This window comes from Amblyomma mixtum, chromosome 6, assembly GCF_055824585.1.
Source record: "Amblyomma mixtum isolate Tamu chromosome 6, ASM5582458v1, whole genome shotgun sequence".
In the NCBI taxonomy this organism is placed as follows: domain Eukaryota; kingdom Metazoa; phylum Arthropoda; class Arachnida; order Ixodida; family Ixodidae; genus Amblyomma; species Amblyomma mixtum.
The window spans coordinates 107,442,667-107,456,467 of record NC_143017.1 but is presented as its reverse complement, the minus strand read 5'-3'; the positions used below and the strand labels follow the sequence as shown (position 1 = coordinate 107,456,467).

Here is a 13,801-nt window from a genome sequence, read left to right as displayed (position 1 = left end):
CACGCGTCTCGAGGGCCAGGGGTCACGACCGTTGCCGCGTCATTCGAGAAGCGAGGATGCCTAAGTGTGCGCACCCTAGGGTATCGGTGAGCATCGAAACGGTCTGCGCGGCACTTGACAAGTTTGCGCGGTCCGCCGCGAAGCGGTTCATCGCCACTTGCGGGCCGGGCCAAGCGGCGTGCCCCGGGAGGACGCGGCGGGAACCTGCGCGCTTTCGCTCTCACGGCCTCCGCCGAGGTGAAACCCGACGCTGCAGCGCTGGTCGACCGATGTCCCGCGCCAGCCTGAAAGCACGTTCCCATATGGGCCCCGCCGCCTTCTTCCCAGTGCACCTCGTACCCCGACGAGGAACAGCGAGCTGGCTGGCTGCGTTTACGCCCCTCGGGTGGTGTCCGGTGCGAGAAAGATGTTTTGCTCGTGAGTAGCCGTGCCGTGCACTTCGTCGAGTCTCTGCCGTGGTCAGTCCGTCTGCTGCGCTAACGGTGCCTTCGCGACAATCCTGACTCCGGCGAACAAGGCACAGGAATTCGACTCCTGCAACGGCTGACTAGGGCTGTGTGCTGAGGTATTTGGCTGGGCCTTTCGTTCGCCTCTTGGTCGTTTTGCCGTGGGAAGAAAAGCTCAGTTTTTGAAAACGAGCCGCATGAGACGGACACGGACGAAGAAAAACGTACGCGGGCACGGTCGTCTCGTGCACCTTGTTTTCAGCTACTCATTAACAAACATCCCCACCAGTAGACTCTTCTGAACTCCAAATCTGCTGGCCTGTCTTCGAGCTCGTAATGCTTTGCCGAAGACGTAGGCTCCCTATGCGCATTGATTGGCTGCAGTTTAGTCTTCCGGTTCCTCCGCATCATTCACGCAGAGACGGTTAGATCGCGCACTTTCTCCTCGTCGTCGACCAGTTCGCTAAGAGCTTGTCATCTGAGCCAATTAATACGCCGACGGCCACAGTTCCGAGTGAAAGGAAAAGGTTTTCAATAAACAGCGCCTAACGCATCTAAGGAAATATAAAATCAACATGCCGAACTTTCGTTGAATAATGCTTTTTGTGGGTGCATATAACCTCTCCCACACCTTTCTATTTATATCAGTAGATAAAAACTTGAGGAAAATATCTCTTGCGTGAGCATCGTGATCAATGGCAGATGTCCCACCACTGCACAATTTAACGCGATGCTATTGGAGATCGCATTGTACAAGCACGAGTATTCTTGCCTTTTCAAAACATGAAACTCACAATACGCCAGTCCTGTCGTTTTTGTGTCTCTTCTAAGTCCTTGTTCCCTTTTGCGCCGTCTTAGAGATGCTTTGCCATGAGCCATCTTTCACAAACCAAAGTAGTACAATTAAGATTCATCGCTGAAGTCCTCAGTAACAAAATATTAATGTACAGCAGCAATATGACCCGGGAAACAGCGCTTACCGTAGGCCTACCGGCCATTGAACAGTGTCATCGCCATCACTTCGTTTGCCATGTTTTGAGGCTTGCCGTCACGCAGCAGTTTGTAAATAAAACGCATGTCAGACCTGACTGATAAAAGCTGAAAAGCCGCGTTGATGTTTGCCAGTGTTTTTCTTTAAAAGCACGCAGAACGCTGTCGCGTCGGGTCGCGGCCATTCGTAGATAAAGGAGAGCTGTCATCTTCGCTTCTTCACGCAGGGAAAGGCGAAATTTTGAAGATCGAGATTTCTTCAACATCAACTGTTGAGTTCTGTGCTCCAGCTAACGTCTCCATCAGGTCGTACCTGCATCCCTTCAGACACACTCCGCAACATTTCTCTGGCACAGAGCAGGTCGGCCCGACTGCGCTCTGGTACGGGTCAACCGTGTAGGGGCCCATTTTGGAGCTTGTCTATTCGAATACTGCAGAGCGCCGGAACTTATCACACGATTTCTGAGCCCAACGTCGCGCGACTGAATCCCGGCCTTGGCGGCTGCATATCGATGCAGCCGAAATGCAACCGACACGTGTCTGCTTTTGCGATGTCAGTGCATGTTCAAGAACCCCACGTGGTCGTAATTAATCCGGAGCCCTTCATTACTGTGTCTCTCACATCCCACGCGCAGCTTTGAGACATTAATCCCCACATACCATACCATACCATACCATACCATACCATACCATACCATACCATACCATACCATACCATACCATACCATACCATACCATACCATTGTAACACGACGTCCTGGTCTTCAGTACGCGCTTCTTCAGTTCTTTTTGGCATGAAGTGCGGACAAGTGGAGCAAAGCGATATTTCTGTTGTGCTGCGTTTGGTTTTATGGCACATAAGCAGCTAAGACTGTCATGCTCCGAAGACGAAAGTGATATTTCTGTATGGTGCAAGATTCTGTCTGTTTGTCCGAACGAGTCGACCCGCAGTCGGTGATCTTCTGTCGGCCCACTCCTTGACTCGCACGCCGGAGACATGGCTTGCAAGTGTGTGGCTCTTGGCCAAGTTTCGACTAGAGCAGACGAAAGCAGGTGCCGTGATAAAGATCGGCTCAGGTCCCGCGGAATCGGCGGTTCTCGGCGCGCATCGGCGGTGTGCGAGTCCCGAAGGGCAAACAGCGGCCGCGTGGCCCGCATCGCGGCACCGGCGGAAAGATGTCGCGCCGCGACTTGTACCTTGAAAAAGCGAGACTGCGCCCCGAGCTTCGGAAGCGTGCTCTCTCCCCTCCTCCTCTCTTGCTTGTTTCGTGCAGCTCAAAGTGTCGTTTTCCAAAACGGCACGCTATTCCGAGAACGCTAACGCCTGCTGCCTGCTAAAGACGCGGCGCTGCTTTCTCCAGCGAAGCGAGCATTTTTCGGCGCTTTTGCGCTATTCTTCTGAGTTGTCGGAGTAACATGAGCTCTTGTAAAACATAATATTCATATACCTTGCACGAAATGTTCTCTCCTTCGGCTTCTGCAGGGCAGCACTGTCGTTAATATTTCCAATACACTCTTAAAGGTGCACTGAAGAGGAATCTGAACTCGTCTTTTTGCCGCGGGAACTCAATCTGCACGTTCCGAGCATTCTTAGAAACTTCGATTTATTGTCCTGTGTGGCTGATTTTCCTAATTAAATCGAATTAACGTCCGGCTCCCGCCTTTTTTTTTTTAATTCTCCCTCGTACGGTGGGCGGAGTCGACCAACGTGTGGAGTGCCTTTCAGCCAGTCCCGCGGCGGCTTGCCGCTCTGCCATCGGCCGAGTAATACGTAGTAGTCCGTAGAAGCAAACAGTCCGCGCGTATTTTTATTTCTGCGGGCTTATTTGCGGCTATATTATCTGCGAATGAAACTATTTATTCACGGAAACCTAAAAAATAAAATAAAGCGAAAGCAAAGCCTCCACGGAGCTGGCTGCAAGGCACTCCACGCGTTGGTCGACTCCGCCGACCGTACGAGGGAGAATTAAAAAAAAAAAAGGCGGGAGCCGGACGTTAATTCGATTTAATTAGGAAAATCAGCCACACAGGGCAATAAGTCGAAGTTTCTAAGAATGCTCAGAACGTGTAGATCGAGTTCCCGCGGCAAAAAGACGAGTTCAGATTCCTCTTCAGTGCACCTTTAAATCAAAGTATTTCTGCATCATTCATCAAACGAACAAAAAACACTATTAACAAAGAAATGTACGGCACGCCGCTATCTCCAGGCTTACAGCTATCGAGAAGCCTGGCGGCCTTGACGATGGCTGCTGGGTGAAATCAACATTGTGCGTCGCCATCGAGAAGAGCGCGGGCAGCCGCAGCGGTTTTATGACACACTCACGTGGATACACGGCAGAGAAAATCCGGTCGGATCACGGCCTTATCGGTGCGCTACAAATGGAAGTGCTAAGTCGCGTTCGCGGGCTTGGAAGCCGAGCTGTGCCAAGGCCAGGTCTTTTTGCTCGGAAGGCGCTGTCGTTACGCGAACGATGGGCGGTGACTTCAGAGAGTTACAGCAGCAGACCGAGAGTCCGGCCCACGTTACGGCCTTGACCTGACTGCGCATGCGCACACCTGCTTCCGAGCCTTTGGCGCATGCGGTTTCTTTAGCGGCAGACCCCGCTAGCTATACTTGGGCAGAAAACTTGGTCTGCTGTAACATTAATTCCTCGAACACATTTTTACAAAGCTGTGTTATAGCGAGATTCAAGTTGGGACTGCATCTTCGAATTGCTCCGACTAGCCCAGTTTAGCTTACTTGTGCAGTTGGGACTGCATGTAACGACTGAGCAATATATATTTCTTCCCGGGGGAAAAAAAGCCGGAGCAGAACTATCTTTGGTTCGCGCTCCGTTTTCTTTTCTTCAAGCACATTACAACATTTCGCGGCTTTGAATTGTCATAAATGCGCCCGTGGAGTGGAGGTAAAAGGATTGGAACGTTTTATGTTAAGAAATAAATAATAGAGAGAGCGCGAAAAAGCTGAAACTTTTTGACGGAGGTAACATAATTAACGGTAAATGAGCGAGCTATGCCACTTACCATCTATGCGGGGAAGACCACTTCCGTGGTCCCGGGTTCGTCGCCCACGGAGGCACGTGGCACGTTTTGAAACCTCCTAAGACGACGACATGTAATGTGTCATACTGTATTTTATTCTCCACCGTTCCTTGCCTCTTTTAACGACTCTGTCACGTAAAACAGCGCAAAAAGGGCCCACTCTGCCGGAGTGGTAATCGCTCTGCCCTCTGGCCCTTCGCAGGTCGCCACAGCAAGCGCGGAGCCGCCGCCGCCGGTCAGCCCTGTCTCGGGGAGGTCGTGACGTCACATACGCCAGAAGAAGGCCGACCAGCTACCAGACGCACCGGCGGCGGAGACGGAGACAGGGTTCCAGTGACACACCGCGACAGGGTCAGTGCCGACTGCGCTTCCCTGCCGCTGCTCTCATGGAATTAATGTATGGTTGCTGACTACAGTGGTAGCATCACAGCCCACCACCACCACCGTCATCATCATCATCATTTAGACAACTTTTTAAGGTCCCCTTAAAGGGTGCCAGATAGGGGGAGGGAATGGTGAACACGTGATAAAAGATGGTAAAACACGAAGCAGGTTCGAAAGAGGTCAAAAAACAAAGCGGCTCACGCAACACTGGCGTTGCCATTTGACACTGCTGCGAGTCTGTCGCATGAATGCTTAACTGCCAGGCTAGATTTGCGCGAGCTGCGCATCAGTTTTCAGAGAGCACTGGAAGAGAGGCTTGCCCTTCCAGTTACGGTGAAACGTGTCGGGAGGAAAGGCGTCGCTGGCTTACATCAGCCAGAGACTATCCGCAAGGAAACACTTGAATTAAGGCTACGATCTGGGCAAGTTAGTACTGAATCCCTCCGTGCCGTTAAATTATAAAGCAGGGTGGATCATGAAAAAGAGTGACGAAAGATACAAAACAGCAAAAGTTTCCCAAGTGTACAAAAGTATTCCTTGGCCACTTCGCGCGTGACAGGCCTGGGGGCAGTGATAAACACTGTTCCTCTCACTGCCTAAAGCCTCGCGTGAGTGGGCAGCTTTATTTTTATTTTTCGTTTTAGTCTCAGCTCAATATCTGTCTTACCCTTTAAGAGCATAAAGAATACGGTATATGCTAGATTGCGCGGCTCCGGCGACCGTTGTAGGCACGCGCTGACAATAGAGGTGTACTACAAAGCAGCGTACCGTATTTGTCTTACCATGTTCTCGTGTTCTCCGCCGGTGTCCTATTCCGCGATCACGCGCCGAATGGTCCAACTGTTGAGTCTGTTCCACCTTTAATCGTGCTGCAGCGAAAGCAGCGCTCCGAGGGTAACAATTTCCTGCGCGTGATAGTAAGGCAGGTTATGTGGCTCTCTGTAACGAAAAATAACGAGCCATTTCCATCTGCGAGCGGCCGTGGCGCAGCAAGCACTTGAAATGAGATAGACCAGCGTGCGACTCCAGGCGAAATTCGATGAGCCACGGAGTTAGCAGCGTAGTAGCATTGGGATAGTTGGTGAGGCGGATCTTATACATTTGTTGTGCTCACAGCGTTGCCTAAAGAGCTGAACCGGGCCAGTTTATTCTGGGTCGTCTTCATAAGCAAGTGGTCAGACGGTGAATTATCGACTTAATGGTCATGGGTATACACCGACGGCAGCCACTACAGATTACCATGCCGTTTGCAGGCAAGTGTAGTTCTACTAGCGCGTAATATGCAGACCTGAATCGGCTGTTTACAGTGCAACTCCAATGGCACACACCTCGGCAGAATGCTGACGCCGAGAAATCGAAATTTGGCTATCAACGCATCTAAGCTGTTTCTGTTTCTCTGACAAGCAGCTTAATGCGGCCTTTGATTCCCGTTCTACCTCTAACATGTATTCTGTGAAAACTTTTGAAGGATAAAAATGAAAGAATCTTCGCCGTGCTGATATTCCCCGCCATCACTCAACCTGGCGTGAAAGCTGCGCCTACTGTGAGCTCCCATCCTTGCTCCCTTTCAAACCACTTATTTACCCTCTCGCCTGCTTCGTTTGGGTAACTGATGCTCACATTATCAAGGCTTTTCTTCTGTCCTTCTCTGTCGTTGCGGCGGCCGATGTTGGCTAGCTTAGCGGCACAGCCTCACTTTCGGCGTTGTTTACTTTGCATATAAATTTCTTGGGGCTTGGAAGAGTCGGAGAAGCACATTTGTTATTAATGGCTTGAAAGTGTGAGCACTAGCTGCTGATCAAGGAGCGAATTCTTCGAGCTCTCGAAGTACAGGTACGACCCGCTATTTTCCAAGCGACCTCTCCGCATAGCAGAAGCTGTGGGATACGCCATTTATGAGAATGGCGGAACGCGGACCACTTCTCGCGACAACACCCTCAGGAGAGGAGCGGTGGAACCGATGAAAAACATTCAGTCTGCGCAACTTCTACTTTTAGAAGGCACGCGTGAGTGAGTGAGTGAGTGAGTGAGTGAGTGAGTGAGTGAGTGAGTGAGTGAGTGAGTGAGTGAGTGAGTGAGTGAGTGAGTGAGTGAGTGAGTGAGTGAGTGAGTGAGTGAGTGAGTGAGTGAGTGACCACGTTCGCCGCGGACAGCTGCCCCATTTCCGAAGCTCGAGCGGGACAATAACTGCAGGGTGCGTGTGTGTCGCAGGTAGTTGCCACGACGCTCAAGGGCCTCCGAAATTGACCAGCACTAGCGTATGAATAGAAAAAGAGAGCGTAGACGTAGACTGGTTAGATAAGAGGTGGTCTCTCTCGCGCTGGTACTGTTGCATCGCTGGTTGGCGTATGAAGAGTCCGAGCATTTGGCCCTTTGCCGCCAGGTGGTGCCACCGGTTCGGTCTTTAAGCCACAGAGAAACCACCTGGGCGCTGGTGGGCCTGCGCGCTTGCCTCGCCTCCGCCAACGCTCGCAGATTTCGCAACAGCCCTCTATTAATACCCTTACGGCGAAGTCCTCGCTGTGCGCGTGTGTTTATATAAACGGGCAAGGCCTGCGACGTCCCTTTCTCAGCGCCACGGGTCTATCTGGGACGCGGAAGGGAGTCCAGATAAGGGCGAGCGCCCTCCGCTGCCCGCGTTCTGCGGGCTGCAAGTCGCGAGAAAGACGGGACGCAAGGAGCACCACGGCGCAAACAAGCGCCACGACTGCGCCACAGGCTATTTACCACATTTTGTTTCGCTTTCAAGCCGAAAGACGATGTTGGAAGTGTTGCCTCTGATTATTTCACTCTTTCGACGAACTCGGTATTGGACGTTTTGCTTGTCTGTGTTGGAGCCCAGTATGTTCGAGAAAACCTTTTGTCCGCCCATAGCTATCGACAAAAGGGAGGGGGGGGGGGGGACAAGAAAGCTGTCTTCCTCTCACCTCCCATGCCATTTTTTTAACGATGGGCTGTGCTGAACGTAGACGTGACCTCATGTGCAGTCCGTCGTTTAACAAGCAGCAGAAGCTTGTCACGATCTGAGAGCAACACCTGCCCTGTGTCCCACTGAAGTTCCACAGCAGCCACCGTAATGAAGAATGCACGCGCCTGACCTCCGAAGTTCGTGGTGCACTGGCGCTTTAGTGTTTCTAGTAGGGGCAGACTGCCCGGTTTCTACGGAGGTGCTTTTTTAACCACTTTTAACCTGACTGCCTCGTGAAACAGGCGCGTGTAGGGCACAGCACGGCGGCAGTATGGAAATCGAAACACGCATTCACGTTTTGCGCACCACGGGACCTGTACACGCGCGGCCGGCGTGCGCCCGGGTCGCAGCCGCATCCGAAGAGCTGATGGTTACTAGAAAAGCAAATAACGCCTCGGGAACGAAAATAAAGGGGCCGAACGCGCGAAAATAGAGCGCGCTGGAAGAGGTTCAGTGCCGGGACAGGGCGCGGAAACGCGTAGTTTCGGTTGCTGCCATTTTGGGTCTTTATTTGACGCCCCATGGAAACACGAGGCGAGATGTTCGCGCGCTAAAAATAGGCGACGCCTGGTGGCGCGGGACGGTGGTTTTTTGCCTTACTTAAGGAGTTTGCTTCCGCCGTGCGCCTCACTTCTGTGCAGCGATCGGTTTTCTTCACCGTCGCGGAAGACAGGTCATCGCGCGCCCTCCTGGGCTTGCTGCGGCGCTCGCTGCACTCCGCGCCAGCCGACGAGTGATGTGCGGGCGCTCAAAAATATTTGGTCGCTTACGTGTGCGGCAGGGGAATGCCTCGGAGGACGGGGGCGTGAGGCCGTCGAGGGGCTCTGGTTGAGAGTAGCAGAAGCGCGGCTTCCTAGCTAGGCCTTCGAGCATGTGCGAGCCTCTTCTACAGCGCGACGCTTTCTCATCCGTCATTCGACAGGAAGCAGAGTACAATGAAAGTACGGTACACTCTGCTCGAGAAGTTTTATCCTGAATATGTTATTTCAATAGCAAAGACGAAGAAATTTTTGCGAGAGAAAGCGCCCTTTATAGCTTTGGCTATATATTATGAAATATCGGTTGCGTACTTCTCCGTTCTTTTTCCCTGACAGAGTATTATGGGAGTCAAGGCGGAGGTTAAAGCGCATGATAAATACAAGGCGCCGCTGGCTCAAAGAGAGATATAGGCACAGTTTTGCTGATTGACAAATTTTATACAATCTTTCCAAATACTCCCCGCTGCAGCTGTTTTCTGTTTTGTGTACGTATGTACTACATCCTTCATGTGTGATAAGTCGGATTTCTCTGTTTAATTATCCCCTCGCAGTTGGTTTGAACCGTTGCCTCCCTAATATTTCACGCACTGCCGTTGCTGGTTATTGGCCGCCTTGGCAAAGCAAAGCCCGCCTGCTCGAGCTTTTTTTTTTTGTTTGAGTAAAAGCGGAAGCGCCTTTCTCGGGGGAGAGCGCTAGCTTGCAGCCTAAGGATAGAAACTTGGGCCGTGTCTTTGCAGCCCTGGAATGGGGGCGTGGCTCCATGGTGCTGCCGTGGTGCCTACGTGGTTGTGGCATGGGAACTGTTCACAGTGTATTCTGATCCATCTCTCGAAGCGGATAGTGATGCCGCCACCCGCGGCTGGCGGTTGAGGCCGGCGTACGGTTTCAACGGCGCCGGCTGGGCGGCTCTCGGAGCTTGGCGCGACAGCCAGCAACGACTCTGCACGAGTGCCGGCAGACAAGCCTGCGAGGTGCTCGTGTAAACATGCCGCTGTCGTTTTCAGTCGAGAAAGTTATCTATCGCAGTTGCCGAACGCAGGGACCCCGAAACAGGGGGAGCAAAGTGGGTGTTCTACCTTCTCCCAGTCTCGAACTGTTTGCACTCAGATCAGATTTCCGACAAGGACCTCAGTTCTAGGACGCTATTCATATAAAGCACAGTGGGGCTCAGCTATTTGGTTTCGTAGCCAGTCTAAAAGGATTTCGTTTGAGTAACCTAACTAGTCATGTCCCAACAGAAGTTATTGATTGTCTGACCCCTGTTCATGAGCATGATCAGCAGAATTTGAAACAGACTATACGCAAACTTTAATAATGCAGTTGATCACTTCTCATGTGTACATCCTTATAAAGGTGCCCATTTATCTTATGTGTTAACAAATCCACTTTCGAGCAGCCAAATATAGAAAATGTGAACGAAAACTAAATTAATAAATATTTAAATCAAACACGTAATATTAAGCAAGTAACTAGCAAACATGATACCCTGCCCCACAAATAAATAAAAAAAATCGGAGCCCCTGGTCGACGAGAGGCAATTCTTGTAGGACGTAACGGAAGTCATCAGCGTGAGGTTAGGGATATATCAATTGAAGATACAGTATAGCTACCAAGTAGGGGATCGAATTTCACCGGTGAGCGCGAGTTACTTGTCCAGGTGTCTGAAAACTGAGGTTAAGAAAATAATAGTGTTGCGTTGTTTCACTGAAATTTTTTTGACGGGACCGATTTCGCGTAAGTGTTTCACTTTGTCACTGGTTTCGGAAGAGAGAAGGCGCAATGCGCAGGCTCGTTTTCTCTCAGTCGCATGCGCCGTCCGAACCAGAATCGACGGTGAAAAACATCAGCGTAATTACTGCTGCAGCAGCCGCACACGGCAGTTATTTGTCCTACATCTTTACTGCCAAAGGCTTAAGCAGCTCGGGAGCGCAAGGTGTCTCCGATTTTCGCGGCTGTGCACACGCAGTAATAGCGCATGAAATAGAGCACGCTAGCGGCAACGCCAGAGAGGCGGCAAAGAAACGCCACAAAAATTATTTACCCAGTGTGACAAGAAGTTCTTCGACTGTCGGGACAAAATTTTCCGGTACATGTTGCTGTACGAAAGGGACATGTTTCCAAAGGGTTCGCGTTTACGCGGTGTGACAAGGTAGGCAGTACAACGCAAACGTGGTTGTTGTTGGCGCTCGGATTGTACAGACCGTTTCCGCAGTGTGACTCCGCCTTTAATATCGTGCTGAATACGCCCGTTCTAGTCCATTATTGCTCCATCTGGCTTCGTTGAACACGTAAGGAAATGGATGGATCCTCTTTGTCATCCTCGTTTTGTCTTGGGCTTGCAGCATCTGTTGCAGCAAACCTTAAAACTCCCTCGTCTGCATGCAAGACAGCAATCATTGTCGCAAAGCTGCTTCGGTTTCGGCGTAGAAACTTGCAATGCATAGTATTTCAAGGTCTTCTAGGGGCACAAACGTATCGCGGTCGGTTGGCGGCCCGCGTAACCTTTCCGAAGGCAACGCTGGCGTGTACGAAGCGTCCGCCACGCCACCGCCGCCGTCATCGATCACGTCCCGACAACAGGCTCTGCGATCGCGACGTGGTGACGTCGCGGGACGCGGTCGCATTTCTCGCCAGCTTTTAGACCGCGGCAACGATGGAAACGCTCGCATCAAGAACTCTTGTGAGGCTCTAGGCGGGTGAAGATGCACTCTGTTCTTGAGCTTACGAACTCTGGTATTCTCAGAAATTTTGCCGCTGGAACTCCCAACGCATACATAACCTCAGCTGACTGTTTCAAAGCGTTGCATGTCAGGTGGCAAGAGCAGCAAACTCATTTCTTCTCCTCCCGTTAATCTATCCTGTTGAGAGGTGCAGCGAGATGGTGCCAACTGCGGAGAGGAAAAGATAACATTCGCGGTAGCTTCACCAGACTTGCTCGCACAAGGCAGCGGTTACGTACAGTTGTGCAACGGAAGTAACAACATCCAGCAGCACATTCAGTTTTCATATTTTCCGTGCGCCAGCGGGAGGGCGTCACCATATAATGAAGTATTCCAGAGTGTAGGTGCTAAGTGCATGCGCCGCGTCTTGCGCATTTTTCAGCGCTCGTCGATGGTTGCATGCTTGTAATGAAAGGCGCTTCAGTCATGCCGTTCCGATGCTGTCTTGTCGCGGTTTCACTCCTACGTACAGAGCAGCCCCCCCCCCCCCCCCCCCCCTCCTTCCCTGAAATGAAACAATGGCAGCTTACTCATTAAGCACGAGTTGCTAATAATATCACGTAATAACCAAAGAACTCTCATCGTGACACATCAGTACAGAGGTTAACAGGCTACAACACCAGTGCCGGTACAGCGTGTCATGCAGTTCAGCGCCTTTACGCATGCCTGGACTGAAATTCAGGTCTTCTAAAACTCCCTAATGATGTCCACGTAATCTATAAATATCTCTGTGAGGGTTTGGTTTTATGGGGTTTAACGTCCCAAAGCGACTAAGGCTATGAGAGACGCCGTAGTGGAGGGCTCCGGAAATTTCGACCACCTGGGGTTCTTTAACGTGCACTGACATCGCACAGTACACAGGCCTCTGGAATTTCTCCTCCAAAGAAATTCCAGCCGCCGCGGCCGGGATCGAACCCGCGTCTTTCGGGTCAGCAGCCGAGCACCATAACCGCTGAGCCACCGCGGCGGCATCTCTGTGAGGGCTATATAGTCGGTCAATAATCATGCAAAATGGCAGCTCAAAGGAACCGAGGAAGACATCGAAGAAACGCAGACCACAGGACGAGCGCTGTGGGCTTGTCTTGTGGTCTGTGTTTCTTCGATGTCATCCTAGTTTTCTGTGCGCTGCCATTTTCCACGTAGTCTGTTCGCGCTCATCCGCTGCCAGGGATTCCCGGTGCTTCACACCATGGTACGCCACGTGATTATTTTCCCCGCAGGGATTCTGTGCCGACGAGCAAATCGGCTTCCGCGCTGCCCGAACCCACCGGCGGTGGCGCTTCTTTTCTAAGATGCGTTCTTTTAGCTCGCTGCCTGCGCATTTAAGACGCGTGATGGACGAGCGGTGCCGCCGATGGTGTCGATCATGAAGGTGCCGGTTGGGCACGCAGAAGGGAAGGAGGGCGCTTGCCGCTCTGACTTCCGGCTTGCCCTCAACGTCGCCGCTCTCGCCGCCGCTGTCCGTTACGTAATGCGGGGATATAGAAGCACCTGAGATCGCGAGGCACGAAGATGAAGACGCACGCGTGTTTAGCCGCACAGCGCCGGCGTAGCTGGGGACATCGGCAGCAGGGCGAAAAAGATTCCTGCTTCAGGGCTTCATGGAAGCTGGACTGCTGCTTCACGGCGTATGCGAAACGAACAGACGGTGCATTAAGGCAGCGACACTGATACATACGCGGCCGCGGGGGACTTTTCAAGTGCGTCTGGTTTCAGACACTGAGTAGACTGATGCGCTTGATGACGAGTGACAACATACAGGTATATCGTTCATGGCATGCTTATCTGCGCGTTCCGAGGATCAGCACTGACTGTGTGGTACGACCAGGCCAGGTTACAGGACTCATTTTCTTCAATACACTGGCTCTATTCATGTAATCGATTTTTTCATTTATTTATTTATTCCTTTGTAGTTTTGCACAAAGAAGACTAAAGGAATAGTCAACTTATGCAAGCAATAAAGTTCTCGAAACTACGGACTTGCGTCAAGTGTGCACCCGGCAGATTCTGTGCGCGCTGCATGCATCATGGGCTCACCGGCGACAAAGGCGGCCGTGGCCGCCCGAGCTCCTCGATTTGCGGGGGTCCTTGACCCGCGAATCTGCTCTGGAATTTCTTCGGGGTTTCTCGGAAAGTAAAATAAACTTGCTTCCCTCCTCGCTTCCCCTCCTTTTTCGGCTCGCGTCCCGTCGAGAGCGGCGTCCCACGGGGCAGGCACCTTCTTTGTCCCCTGCCCGGGACAACAGCCCCACAATGGCCGCCGTGAATGGACGGCCGGAGCCACACGCTGCCCGGATTCCCCGCCGCCGCGGGGTCAGTGTGCTGGCGCGCCCTTTGTTAAAGCTGGCCGCAGCCGAGCGAAGGAGGCCCAGATGCCTTCCTCCCCCGCCTCCTGGCACGATACGCGTACCGCTGCCCATCTTCGCATGGCGGTGGTTCACCTGCGGGGCCTTTCCCCGGCCGCAGGGAAAGTGTGCGCCCTGGTGACTCGGT

General features: G+C 52.1%; 1 protein-coding gene across 1 annotated transcript in view; it reads left to right on the top strand.

Annotated features, from left to right (window-relative positions):
- Window positions 1–13,801, top strand: part of LOC149339963 (uncharacterized) — an 80,644-nt gene that overhangs the window by 15,919 nt on the left and 50,924 nt on the right. Inside the window, exon 2 of the mRNA XM_089548681.1 lies at window positions 4,681–4,829. Coding sequence (XP_089404807.1) covers window positions 4,681–4,829 — 149 coding nt within the window. The remainder of the gene's footprint in view (window positions 1–4,680; window positions 4,830–13,801) is intronic.